This window comes from Gorilla gorilla, chromosome 10, assembly GCF_029281585.2.
Source record: "Gorilla gorilla gorilla isolate KB3781 chromosome 10, NHGRI_mGorGor1-v2.1_pri, whole genome shotgun sequence".
Taxonomy (NCBI): domain Eukaryota; kingdom Metazoa; phylum Chordata; class Mammalia; order Primates; family Hominidae; genus Gorilla; species Gorilla gorilla.
Genome location: NC_073234.2, coordinates 44,130,664 through 44,144,323, shown reverse-complemented (window position 1 = coordinate 44,144,323; position 13,660 = coordinate 44,130,664). Strand labels below are relative to the sequence as shown.

General features: G+C 60.5%; 1 protein-coding gene across 1 annotated transcript; it reads left to right on the top strand.

Moving 5' to 3' along the window:
* The first annotated feature begins 3,044 nt into the window (after nt 1-3,044).
* On the top strand, nt 3,045-12,685 carry NXPH4 (neurexophilin 4). The gene is made up of 2 exons (XM_004053429.4): nt 3,045-3,259; nt 11,098-12,685. The coding sequence occupies exons 1-2, from the start codon at nt 3,203-3,205 to the stop codon at nt 11,965-11,967; spliced, it is 927 nt and encodes a 308-aa protein (XP_004053477.1). The 5' UTR covers nt 3,045-3,202; the 3' UTR covers nt 11,968-12,685.
* Nucleotides 12,686-13,660: the final 975 nt, after the last annotated feature.

Genomic DNA, 13,660 nt, shown 5'->3' with positions numbered 1-13,660 from the left:
TCCCACAGTGAGAAGCCCCACTATAAGAAGTGAATACACTGAGGCTGCAAAGGCTTTCTCATCCTTCAGGGTGCTCCCATGCGGTTCTCTCTGCCTGAGTCTGCTCTTGAAGCATTGACATCTCACTTTGTGGAGACTAATGAATCAAATGCGAAGTAAAATGCTGCATTCCAGAGCCAGGTGTCTCCTGCGGTGAAGGAGAGCTGGGAAGACCAGTTTGCCAGGCCCTCTAGGCCCCCAGCAGCTCCAGCTCACCAATCATTTCAGTCATTCCAGGGGGTAACAGGAAAAAACTGTCTATCAAAGGTGTCCAGGTCCATTTCAACCCCTGCCTAGAGGGGGAAACTTCTTGCAGAAAGTTGCACAGTTTACACTGCCTAGGACTAGAGAGGGTTTGAGTCCCAGGACAGCAAATATGAGCTCAGGGAGGGTGGCTGCAAATGTCTGAAGATCCCTTACCCAACTCCCAACCAGGGAGTGCTGCCTTTCATTCCTCCTCCCTCACTGGTTCAACTCCAGGAGATTCCTCCCAGGCTTCCTTCTGCCTTGGGGAAGCTACAAGTCTAGGCACCTGTGGAAAGAGGAGCCCTCCCCTTCCCTTCTTAGCCTTCAGAAGCTCTCTCCAACCTCATCCTCCAAGCCAACTCTGAGATCCTCCCCTGCCTTCAAAAAGGCCCTGGATGGGCAACTCTGCGGGGAAACAGAATCCGTGGTTGCCGAGTAGGAGGTCTGCGTCCCAATCTGGCCACCAGGTGGTGTCTGTACGCCTGGAGCACTGCCTATCCTGAAGCCCCACACAGCCCCTGCCTCAGCACTCATTATGCACCTGCGGGGGACCCCAGCCCAGTCTCTCGCTTCCTTCCCTCCGGCTATTTTGCCACACCCCTCCACCCTCTGCCAGCCGGCTCCCCTCCCTCCCCCAGCGCCTGCCTGCTCCCACCACCACCAGCCCCAACCCTGCCCCTCTGCCATCGGTGCATCTGGTGCCCCCCGGGAGCCACTGATCTCTGCCTGTCACCTCAAGATCCTGGGCAGAGCGACAAGGGACCCCCGCTGCAGCTTGGAAGGCATACCCCTCCAGTCAGCATCCCCCACTCCACCCGTCAGGACCTGCTAGGAGAGGGTCCACCAGGAGGCAGTTTCTCAAACTACCCACCCGGGAGGCAGGTGGGAAGCCCTCACCTTGGCCTGAGAGATGGGAAGAACCAGGGACAGAGGCTGAGAACCAGGGACAGAAGCTGATACCGAATGAGAGGCAGAGACCCAGAGGCGGAGAGATGGGGACAGAGGCAAAGACCCAGAGACAGGGCGAGTAGTGTGCATGTGTGTGTTTGCACTTGTGTTTGTGCGAGCGCGCACACATGTGTGTGTGTAACTGGAGAGAGAACAGGTGGCCTGAGACTGTAGCTAAAGGAGGAGAGATGCAGTGGGTTGGGCCCCCAGAAGACCAGGACCCTCGTAATGGGCTTCTGTCCTAGACAGCCTAGGCCTGGGTGTGCCCACTGTTCCCACCTACTACTGAAGCAGCCCCCGTGCTTGGAACCTGGGCTCAGGGTTCTGGCTCAAGGCCTTTTGGCCTTGAGCCTGAACACTTCTGCCCCTTCCTGCCTCTCTCCTCTCCACCCCCACCCCAGCACCCAGGTTCCTGCCTCCTGGCTTCTGAATCTGCCTCATCCTCTCAGCACCGGTCCTTTTCCTGACTCATGTGTGTGGCTGTCACGTCCCATATCTATCTGTCCATTTCTTTGTATGTGCCCCCACTTGTCTTCTGGGCTGCCAGTGACAGCATACACCTGTGTATGTCTCAGTGTGTGTGTCCACCTCTGTGGGTGTTTGCTCTCTGCCAAGACAAAGAGAAGGTGAGCGCACTGAGCAACTGTCTGGGTGTGCTCGTCTGGGTGCAGGTGTGCTCGCCTCTGTTGCTGTGCTCCTCTGTGTGTTGGGGTGCCGCTAGGTGTGCGCCTGTCTCTGTGTTTCGCTCTGTGTGCCCTGTGCCCGTGAATGCATCTGCGTGCATCCCTGGGGTGGGCTCTCAAGGGATGTGTCTGTCTCTCGGTCTCTTTGCTTGTCCCTATCTCAGCCTAGGTGTTGGTCATACCACAACCTCAGCCACAGCCTCAGTGCATAGCAACAGCTGACAGCTGAAGCCTCCCGGGCAGGAGAGAGAGAGGCAGTGGGGAGGAGGGAACCGAGGAAGAAACAGAGAAGAGGATGGGGGCAGACAGCTGGGGCTGGGGACAGAGACAAGGACAGAGATAGGGAATGGGGACAAGGATTTAGAAGAGCTGGTGGTGAAAGATGGGACGGCGTGAGGGAAGGAACAGAGACTGCACCAAGAGGCCGGGCAGGCGGCGCTGAGAGGGATTTCCTGCCCAGCCCCCATGCAGAGGCGCACTGGGCCTCGTGGGGGTCAGTGGTGGGGGCCAGGGGCAAAGGTGAACAGCTGGTCTAGCCGAGGGGTCCTGAGACCGCAGAGGTGCGGTGAGGCGGGGACGGGGCGGCGGGCGCCGTTTGTCAGCCCTATTGACAGACGTGATGGGGTTTCCGTCCGTGATCAATGATTCTCATCTCCGGGCCGAATGAGCCGCGGGGCGCCCATCCATCCCCGTCAGCATCGCGCGGCGGCAGCCGCCCGAGGCCCCGCCCGTCCCCACCTCGGCCCCTGCCCTGCGCCTGCCCCGACACACCTTGACCCTGAACAGGGCAGAGGCCCGGGGCTTGGAGAGCGTCGTCCGGCTGGGCTCCGTGGCGCCCCCACTCCGGGTGCACGGGCCCGGAGCCCAGAGCCCCACGCCCTGCCCCGTTCCTCCTGGGCTCACAGACGCGGCCTCTCGGGGGCCCAGTGCCTGAGCCCCTCGACCGCCTCCGCTTCGCACCTGGGCCAGGGGCGTGTCCGGGGCGTGCCGGTGTGAAAGTCACCTTCGGTGCCCCCAGCTGGGCGGGAGGGGGCGCGCGGGGCGCGGCCGGGATTGGAGCGCCGCGGAGCCCCGCCCCCCGCCCGCGGAGTCAGACCCAACTTTCTCCCCCGCCCGCGCCCCGCCCCCAGCGCCGGCTCCGCGCCTCGCGCCCAGTCCGCGGGCCGCGCCGCCGCTCCCGCCGCTCCCGCAGCAGCCCCGCCGCCCGCCCGGAGCCCCGCGTCCCTAGGCCTGGCTCCCGCCTGCCCGAGACCCGCCCGGCCTGCCCCGCTCAGCCGCCAGAGAAGATGCGGCTGCTCCCGGAATGGTTCCTCTTGCTCTTTGGCCCGTGGCTCCTTAGGAAGGTAAGAGTGGCAGGGCTGGGGCGCGAGCGCGGGGGTCCGGGACGCGAAGGTCCCAGTGTGCGAGGGGCTCCGTGCGCCCGCCCCGCCCCCAGCTCCAAGCGTCCCAACTTTGCGCGGCGCGGGGGAAGCGGACAGACAGACTGCGCGATTCAGGACGGGCACTCTCCTAGCGCAAGTTGGCTGAGGCTTGGAGAGGGTGCCGGGCGGAGGTCCCCCTTGCAGCCGACTTCAGGCGCGGCGGGGGAGGGGACGAAGCCCGACCCGCGAGTGCGCCAGACAGAGCGGGAGTGCGAGACAGACAGACAAGCCAGCAGGGTGTCAGCCTTGCCGTCTTTCCGCGCCAGTCTCGCTCGCCTGCCTCACTGTCTGTCTGTCCTTCCACCCCTCCACCCCCGCCTTCCCATTTCTCTTCTCTGCACTTGTCACCATGCCAGGTGGGCTCTGTGTCGGGAGCATCCATGGCCCGAGCACACACGCATACACGGACTCAGGCAGACACGGCTGAACTTGGCTACAGCCAGCCTCCCATCACATTTCCCACGGAGACACCATCTCCCCTGCACGACCTCACAGACACACCCCCCTCTCGTGCCCCACTGAAGGGGGAGGCTGTCTGGAAGGGGAGTCTCTCCTCCCATGCCCTCCCTGCCTCCAACCCCACTCCAAGGCCTCTTTCCCTGAGGCTCTCGGGCGAAGAGCCAGAGGCTAAGGGAACTCAGACTTGATCTGCCTCCTTCCTGACTTGGAGGCTTCAACCTGCGAACATGCTGTGCTCATATGTGCTGGGTGGAGGGCGTGGATCACCGTGTGCACCTGTGTTCATGTGTCCAGGGAAGCCAGGCTTGGTCCAGTACTGGGGCCAAGGGTACATGTGTATACTGGTGTGGTGTGTGGTGTTGGCTTTGCATGAGTGAGTGTCAGTGCCTGCCTCACAGTGCAGCCATCTGCCTATGCCCCTGGTGTGTGCCCGCAATGGGGGTCCCAGGCCCCAGTCCCCCATTTTCCTTCTACCAGCCTCCCCTGCCTATGGCTTCCCTGTTTTCTGACCCCCAACTGTGACCTACCTAGTTTGGGGTTAGGCAGGTCGTTCCCCAAACCCTCATTCTCTGTACCCGCAGCCCCTGTAGAGTCTAGAAGGGGTGTATTTCTTCCCCCAACACTTGGACCTCTGCCTGCTCAGCCAAATTACATTTGGCAAACTCCAGCAGGGCAGAGGCTGCCCCAGTGAAGCTAGCATTAGAGCTCCCTGGCCCTCCCAGCCCCACCTGGTGACCTTGAGGGGCTGGACGGTAGGCAGAGGAGCCCCTCCATGAAAACTGCTTCCACTAGCAGGAGCTTCTTAGGGACTTGCTGCCCAGCTCTGTCCTTAGTGAACTGGAGGAGTGTGGGGGGGGGCCCTGTGCCCTACCACCCACCCACCCATGTGTGAAGGCCTGGGGTCAAGAGGTGGTAGGTATGGCATTCTCTTGCCCCTCCTTTCCACTTCCTCCCACCTCATCTCCACTCTCCCAGGCAAATAAACTCCCCTGTGGACAGATCTGGTTTAATTTCTTTTGCCCCCTGAGGGGGAATGAAACATCTGGTGGAGACTTGAGGGAGAGTGAGCGTGAGGATATGAGCAATGGGATCTATCTGAGTGTGTGTGTGTGAGCTGCAGCTGTGGGGCCTCCGTGTTAGAGTCAACAGGGAGAGTGGATCTGCTGGTTAGCCCAGCTTATGTGCATGTGAGAATGTGTTTACATGTGTACACACTGCGGGTGTGTGAATATGTATAACTGCACGGGGAGGTGTGGGTATATGAGTGTTTGTGTGTCCAAATACCTATGTGTGCTTCTGTGCACTTGTGAGTGTGGCGTATGCACATGTATACCCCGGGGTTTCTGGTGCATCTGTGTGCTGGGGCCCATGTGTTGTCTGTATGAGTCTCTGGGGTTTGTGAGTGTGTTTCTGTGTGCTTGTGATTGTGAGTGCACTTGAGTGTGCTATGAGATTGTGAGCCTCAGGATGTGTTTATGTATCTGAGTGTGGCTTATGTGTGTGGGTGCTCAGGGGTGTCTTGGTGCCAGCACTGGGAGTGGGCAAAAGGTGAGGCTGATCCTGGGTAAGAGGTGGCTAGGGGACTGTTTACAGGGCAACTGTTTGGCAACCCTAACCATGAACGGCTGACACCTCTGCCTCTCCCGTCCTGCTTGCTCACCCTCCTCCAGGTTTCTCTGCCTTCCTCCTCGCTCCAGGCTTCCCATTTCTCAGAGCCTGGGACTCCTGGCTTCCACTGCCTCTGGGATTCTGGCCTCTCAGCCAGGGATTCTTCAGGATCTTTCTCATACAGTCTCTGACTCCTTTCCCTCTCTCTCTGTCTCCCCGACCCCTTGCCAAAGCAGCTGCCTACTGGGAGAAGCAGCAGGCGATCAATAGTCACTAATCACTAATCACTAATTACTAATTAGCTGGGGGAGGGCAGGGGCAGGGCCCTGTGGGACCTGCCAGCTCTATCCCGCCTCAGGAAAGGATTAGGTCTGATTCTCTCAGAGCTGGCTGGCCGAAGCCCCTCAGCCAGCTACCCCCTCCTGCCTCCACACCCTCCTCTAGCCCCCCAGCTAATCTCCGGCTGGGCCACTTAGGCACGCACAGCCTGGGCTAGGGCCCAGAGCTGCTGGCGGGGATTTGGGGGTAATCAGGGGCCGCAGCTGGGCCAGGGGGACAGGGGAGGGCCTGCTGTGACAGCTCCCTTGGGCCAGAGCCTGCAGTGGAAGCCTCACATTCCTAATAGGAGGGGCATGCATCAGAAAGGAGAATTTAGAGTGTCAGGGTTGGGATGGGTTGAGGAGCTGGAGACCCAGGAGCAGGGTGACTGGCGAAGAGGTGAGGTAATAAGGACAGAAGCAAGGCAAAGAGGGGTCAGGGACGAGGTAATTGGAGAGAGACAACACAAACGTCTAAAGAAAGCAGGTAAGTGGGGGGGACCTCACAGGGGTCATAGATGGAGTAATTGGCAAGGAGATGGGGAACTTTGGACCTAGCCCTGCAACTCAAGATGTGTGGGATCCGTGAGGGACAGGGCAACAGAGAGGGGGCAGGGTCATAGGAGAGGGTCCCAGGGCTCAGGCGCAGGAGGAGTCGCAGGGCGTGGGGTGGGAAGCAGCTGCCCAGTGGGGATGGGGAACAGGGAGCGCTGCCTTGAGCGCTGGAAATTGGCGCGGCTCCCCCTCTCCCCCGCCTGCCCCTCCTCCACCTCCACCCCGCCCACTCCCCCTCCGGCTCCGGCTTCGGGAAATTACATCCCCGCTCCGCGGCTCCCCCCAACCCCCACCGCGCCCCGGAGCCGGCGCCTTTATAGGCACATTTATTGCAATAATAAAGTGAGGCGGGGGGCGGGGGGCGGGGGGCAGCCGTTCCCGCGGGGACCGCGCTGGCTCTAGGAAGCAGGGAAATAAAATAAAATAAAATAAAATCAAAATTCAGATAACGGTGAGCCTTGCGCGGCAGGCCGAGAGAAGGCAGGCAGGCAGGGGTAGAGGGAGGGGGCGTCCAGCCCAAGGGCAGAGCCTACCCCACCCCACCAGCGGTCCCCGCTTCCTCATGCAGTGGTAGGGTCTGGAAAGAGGTGTCTTCGCTTCAACCTGCCTGGCCCCCTCCCACAGCCTGATCCTGCCTGGTCTTTGCCTTGCCCTCTGGCTCCTCTCCCATACCTGTCCTCAGCCCCTGTCTCTGTCCCCGTCTCCTGTGTCTTCCCTTGTCCCCCATTTCCCATTCCAGTCTCCCTTCGAGTCTTCCATCCCCATCTCCTGGGTCTCTGCATCCATCACTGTTTCTGCCCAGTAACCATCCCCATCCCCCATCTCTGTTTTGCCCCACCCTGACCCCATTCCTCCCTGTCCCCTGTGCTTATCCCTCATCCACCATTCCTGTCCCCATGCTGCTTCCTGGACTGTTCTGTAGCCCATCTTCATTCCTCTGGTCCTTACCCCATCCATATCTCTGTCTCTGCCCCACGCCTGGCCACCATTTCTATTCTGCTTCTCATCCCTGTCCCCAGGCCTATCCTTATTGTATCCTCATCCCTGTACTCTATATCTGTGCCTGCCAGTCCCCAATCCCAGTCCCCCTCCCTCTCTGTCTCAGTCTTCACCCCAGGCTGTCCTGTCCACCCCACCTCTGTCCTCACCCACATCTCTATCCCTCGTTCCCAGCCAGACTCCACCGGCCCCTACTGCGGCACCCCTGCCTCTTCCTAGGTGCAGGGGCTCAGGATGCTCTTTTCTCCCCTTCCCCAGCCCAGGCCTGGACTGTCCCTTCCCCCGGCCAGATCCTGGGAGCACCCTGCCTGACCCAGGTGGTAGGGGAGAAGCAACGGGCCAGCCTGGAGGCCCAGGGGAGGTGCACCCTGCAATGCGGCTGGGGGGCTGACAGCCTGATCCTCCCCCAATCCCAGCAGTGTCATCCCCAAAGAGCCATTCCCCGAAGTGGAGTTTGTTGCCCCCAACAGCAGGAGGCCACCTCAACTCCCTGCAGGTGCGTGGGCCCGCTGCCTCGGAGGTAAAGCCCTCCTGGTGCAGCTCTCCCCGCTCCCCGAATGGGCCTGAAGGAGCCTGCTGAACCCCCCAGCTGCCGCGTACCTCCGCCCCGCCCCCGCGCCGACAGCAGCGCTAGCCTCTCCCCTCCGCAAATGTCACCGCGCCCAATTAGCTTAATTAAGCCAGCTCTGGAGCAAGGGGGACCCCTCCTCGGACAACATCCTGCTCCCACCCTCAGCCATGGAGGTGGGCGACAAGAGCTCTGGGCAGAGGAGCTCCTTACCACCTGCCTTCCCAACTCCCCCACCTGCCCCCATGTTGCTGGAGACAGACAACCTGAAGGACAGCAGGAGAGAACCACAGACAGAGGGAGAAAATCAGAATCATGGGAGGAGGAAATTTGAGACAGAGACAGTGAGAAAAGAGACTGAGAGACAAAAGAGACTGAGAGAATGGGGAGGGAGAGATGGAAAAACAGCACAAGAGAGGGAGAGAGAGCACGAGCAATCAAGGGAGCCAGAGGGAGGATTTTATTTTATTTTATTCCATGTTCCCATTTCTCGGCTCGTTTCCTCACAGACTCTCACCCCTCCCTGTCTGAACTGCCCCACAAGGTCGCTTCAGCCATGCCCCCCCAACTCTTCCTTTTTATCTTGGCTGTCTACAGTAGTGGGTGGGGGCGGGACTGCCCAAAGCCAGGGGATTCGCCAGGATCAGAGAAGCACAGACGGCACTTTGTCTGAGATCAGAGATGGGGGTGACACCCTGGAACCTCTCCTTACCCTGCTGAACCTCCTCCCCTCCCCCTGCCCCTCACTTCTACCCCCTGCCCCTGTCTGGTAGAAGTCACTGGCCTGAATCACCCCAGCCAGGTTCTGACTGGGTACAAGACATAGGGGTGCTCTGGTCTGCTGGGAGGAGATGGCTTGGAGGCATTTGGGGTCATAACATCTGATGGCATGGGGATAGGGGGGACCTGGATGACTGGGCTTCTGGAAAGAACAGCAGTTGGGTGAGATTAGGGACCAGAGTTCAAATGGCCCACTCTTCGGCTTTCCCAGGAAACCTAACCCCCCTCCCCCAATGCCCTCTCTCAGATTCAGGCCCTGCCCTCTCCAAGCCCACTTCTGGGGCCTCTTCTCCCTCCCACTGTACCCTGGGACCCCTCCCTCCACCCTCTCTCAGGCCCACCCTCCAGGTGTTAGCTGCTGGCTTAAGCCTGTCTGTGGGAGTCAATCATTCTTGCTGCCCCCGCCCCCTCACCTGGGCTGAGAGGAGGGATGGATGGGAGGGGGAATGAGGGGGGCGATAAATATGTATGACGAGCGGGTGGTGGCAGCATTAATAACCCGGGATCGCAGCGCGGCGGGGACGGGGACCAGGCGGTGGAGATTCTAGCCCAGCAGCTTGGCTCTGCTGTTCCTGTCCCCAGTGACACTGTGTGTGTACACATGGGTGTGGGCAAACAGAGGGGGGCACCCATGCTTCCTGGCCTTCTTACCTACCCACAGCACAGCCTGCGGGCCAGTGTAGGACACCTCCCCAGAGACCACTCAGATACAATTGACATGCATGTATGTCACCCCCGTCGGAACACAGCAAGACCACACTTGTTCTATGACTACGGCTACACCCCCTTTAGAAAGAGCTTGACACTTGGGCAGAGGATGACAGGGGCTCACACAGGAAAGATGACACCTCCAGACAACCACATATAGCTACCCTCAGACCGCTATACACAGCCACATAGCCAACCCAGACACATAACCACACCAGTCACACAGACACCACTCCACAAATTGACACACACACCCAGCCAATCCAGGCACATACACACAGTCACTGATTTACACAACAGACATGCAGCCACAAGCAGCCACACACACACAGGCTCCTCAGACTCATAACCATGGGCATCCAGATACACACCCACACAGCCACCACAGCCACACACACATGTACCGGCCACACACACACAACCATTTGGGGCTAACAAAGACACCAGAACCCCAGGCTGACACACATGGTACTGCCTCCCCCCATGGGACCTGTGCACAGTCAGGGCCACAGCATGCGGCAGTGGTGGCTAGCTCAGGCTGACTGACACACTCTGACATGCAGCTCCTCTCTCGCCTGCTCCCCTCGCTGGAGCGGCATCTCCATATTTCTTCCTCTTGCTTCCTTTCTGTCTCCTTCACTCCCGGCCACCCCCACTCACCCCTACCCCAGATAATTGATGGCCCGGGCCTGGCCCGGCTGCTCCTGGCTCTCGATCCATCTTGTCCTTGAGCCCATGCTGTCTCCAAGATCGGTGGCCACCTGAGACACATAGAACGGGTGGGAGCAGGAGGGGGCTCCTTAGCCCCCTTGGAGCCCAGGAAAAGAACGGCCAGGCGGCCTCCACCAGAGTGGAGCACTGGCGACTGGGAGGGATACCCAGGCTTTCCTCCTCTGCTCAACTGGTTCCCAGCAATCACTCCTTGCCGGCCAGTTGGGGCTGAGGCCCAGGTGGGGGCTCTGGTCTCTGAGGTCCTGGAGCCTCTTTCTTTTTCTTTTCCTTTTCTTTTTTCTTTTCTTTTCTTTTTTTTCTGAGAGGGAGTCTCGCTCTGTCGCCCAGGCTGGAGTGCAATGGTGCGATCTAGGCTTACTGCAACCTCCACCTACCAGGTTCAAGTGATTCTTCCACCTCAGCCTCCCCAGTAGCTGGGACTACAGGCGCACCCCAGAACGCCCGCCTAATTTTAGTAGAGATGAGGTTTCTCCATGTTGGCCAGGCTGGTCTCGAACTGAACTCCTGACCTCAGGCAATCTGCCCACCTCAGCCCCCCAAAGTGCTGGGATTACAGGCGTGAGTCACCGTGTGTGCCGGGCCGGAGCCTCTTTCTTGATGCTGGATGTTAATGTGGTCACAGCCTCCCTGGCTCAGTTTGCTCAGAGTCCAGTCCCTCCCTGGCTCATTACTGGAACCAACCAGGTGCCGGGCCAGGAAAGATGAGCCAGGATCCAGAGCTCCACTCCCTACTCACCTTCACACTGGCTTTGGGTTTTTGGCCCTCACTGGAGCTCTGTGGGCCACATCAGGGTTCTTGACGTCATTTCACAGATGTACAAACTGAGGCCCAGATCCATGAAGTGACTGGGCCAAGACTACATGGCTTGAAAGGGCTGCAGTTCTCCTCCAAGGCACGCTCCCTGCCCCCTGCGGGACTGCGTGATTCCATTTGGTCTCCTAGCGGCTGTGGAAAGGGACTGGCGTCGATAGGGCTCTGGCAGGATGGCGGGGGACAACCCCAGCGTCTCTCTCTCCTCTTTCTTCGTGCACAGGCCGTCAGTGCCCAGATACCAGAGTCCGGAAGGCCGCAGTACCTGGGGCTGCGCCCCGCCGCGGCCGGAGCGGGTGCCCCCGGCCAGCAGCTCCCAGAGCCAAGGTCTTCGGACGGCCTAGGCGCGGGCCGCGCCTGGAGCTGGGCCTGGCCGACCAACCACACGGGGGCGCTGGCCCAGGCAGGGGCAGCCGGGGCGTTGCCCGCGCAGCGCACCAAGAGGAAGCCGTCCATCAAGGCGGCGCGCGCCAAAAAGATCTTCGGCTGGGGGGACTTCTACTTTCGGGTGCATACCCTCAAGTTTTCGCTGCTGGTGACCGGCAAGATCGTGGACCATGTGAACGGTACCTTCAGTGTGTATTTCCGCCACAACTCGTCCAGCCTGGGCAACCTCAGTGTCAGCATCGTGCCGCCCTCCAAGCGTGTCGAGTTCGGAGGAGTCTGGCTTCCCGGGCCTGTCCCCCGCCCTCTGCAGTCTACGCTCGCCCTGGAGGGGGTGCTTCCTGGGCTGGGGCCCCCGCTGGGGATGGCAGCAGCAGCGGCGGGGCCGGGGCTTGGGGGCTCCCTCGGGGGCGCACTGGCGGGTCCGCTTGGGGGCGCGTTGGGAGTGCCTGGGGCCAAAGAGTCACGCGCTTTCAATTGCCACGTGGAGTATGAGAAGACAAACCGCGCGCGCAAGCACCGACCGTGCCTGTACGACCCATCGCAGGTGTGCTTCACCGAGCACACGCAGAGCCAGGCCGCCTGGCTCTGTGCCAAGCCCTTCAAAGTCATCTGTATCTTCGTCTCTTTCCTCAGCTTTGACTACAAACTGGTGCAGAAGGTGTGCCCAGACTATAACTTCCAGAGTGAGCACCCCTACTTCGGATAGCGCCCCTCCCCAGCCAGTCCTGAGCCTCCCGCCAAATCCCAGCCTCACTAGGTGGGACCCCCTTCCCAGTGTTCTGCCGCTCCTGTGGCCATGTCGCCCACTCCTTCCACTCTGGGGGCGGAGAGGAACGGCTTCTCGGGACCCTCAGCTAGCGTGGGTGCCCTTTTCCTTATGCGGAGTGCCCGCAAGGCTGGGGTAGCCCCCTCCAGTACACCCCAAAGTGAAAGGGATAAGAGTGCAGCCCCAGAATAGGCGGGGCTTGGAGGCGGTCCCAATGTCCCCTAGGTCCACAGTGGGTCCCCTTTTCACCCCTGGCGCTAGGCTGCGCACTCCCTTTCCCCGCAGCTTTAATAACTCCTGGCCTGGCACCCTCACCCCACCCTGACTTTCCCATCCCCCAGCGCTTGTCCTGCTCCACCCTACCCCGCCTAAGACTGTAAAGGCCTAAAAACCTCGGCCTGTCCTCCCACCATTCTGCCTGCCATATGCCTGTCCCCTTTTCCTCCAAACCCTATTAGGGTACCGGAAGCAGAATCCCTGGGCTGAGGCGCTGGCCCTGCCCCCGGCCCCTGCCCCTGCCCGCCCCCTGCCCCTGCCCGCCCCGCTCCAGTCCAGGCAGTCCAGCTCCACCTGCCCTCTCCTGCTGCTTCCCTCGGTGATATTTTTTCTACGCCAAAACAGACGGGAAAGGGAACAAAATAAAGTGAAATCCAATACACGCCTGTGTGAGACCTTTGTAGGGAATGGGGAGGTGGCGTGGGGCTTCTATGTGGTAGAGACCTGGCCAAGGCCTTCTCCCTCAGCGGCTCTTGGGGAAACCAAGACAAAGACTGACAGAGCTAGCACCTTGGAAGTCACCAAAGACCGGATCAAAGAGAGCTGAGGGTTACCCTCGGGGTAGGGGCCCCGCCTGAGGTTGGGATTCTCCTCCCTGAGGTGGGCGAAGGGAAGCTGCAGCAAGTGGGATGGAGATGAGACCTGAGTGGGGATCACCAGCGGACGATTTGGGGAAGGAGGGTAAGACCTTGAATGGGATGGACAGGGACAGTGTAGGCAGAGCGCTGACAACCTGCTAAGCTCCACGGGGCCGGCGGGAGGTGGCAGGTTGGGAGGGAGGGGGAACGGTGTTCGCGGCATCTGGAGTCATCGATCTTCCTTTTCCTTCCTAATTTCGTGGGCGCTGAGTTTGCAGACGGAGGAGGTGGGGAGGGAGCTTTGGGATGAGGGGGTGGGGGAAGGGACCAGCGCGGGTTTGGAGGGCGGGGCCCGTGGCAGCTACTTGCCACTAGCAAACACAGCCCCCTTTAGCCAGCTGCCCACCCTCCCCCAACCCCCGCCTCTGGCTCCCTCCTGCAGCCGAGGCTGCTAATTTTATCCGCCCCCCGACCCTGGCCTGGGCGTTAATTGGCTGCGGCTTCATTAGCGGTTCTCCGCTCAACCGCCCCTCCCCTTGGGACCCCTGGCTGGAGGAGGGAGGGGGTGCGGTGCGGACAAGCTGAGGCACCGAGAAACTCCTCATCTTCGCCTTGAGTCCGGGGTCAGGGTGCCCACTGAGAGGGCAGTGTTCCCCGGGGGCTTGCCCACTGGCTCCAGCCTGAAACTGAGTCAGACACGGGGTCTGACCTAGACATATCTGGGAGTGAAAAGTCAGTAAGCAGAAAATAAATATCTGCTGGCTGGCTGGCTGAATAAC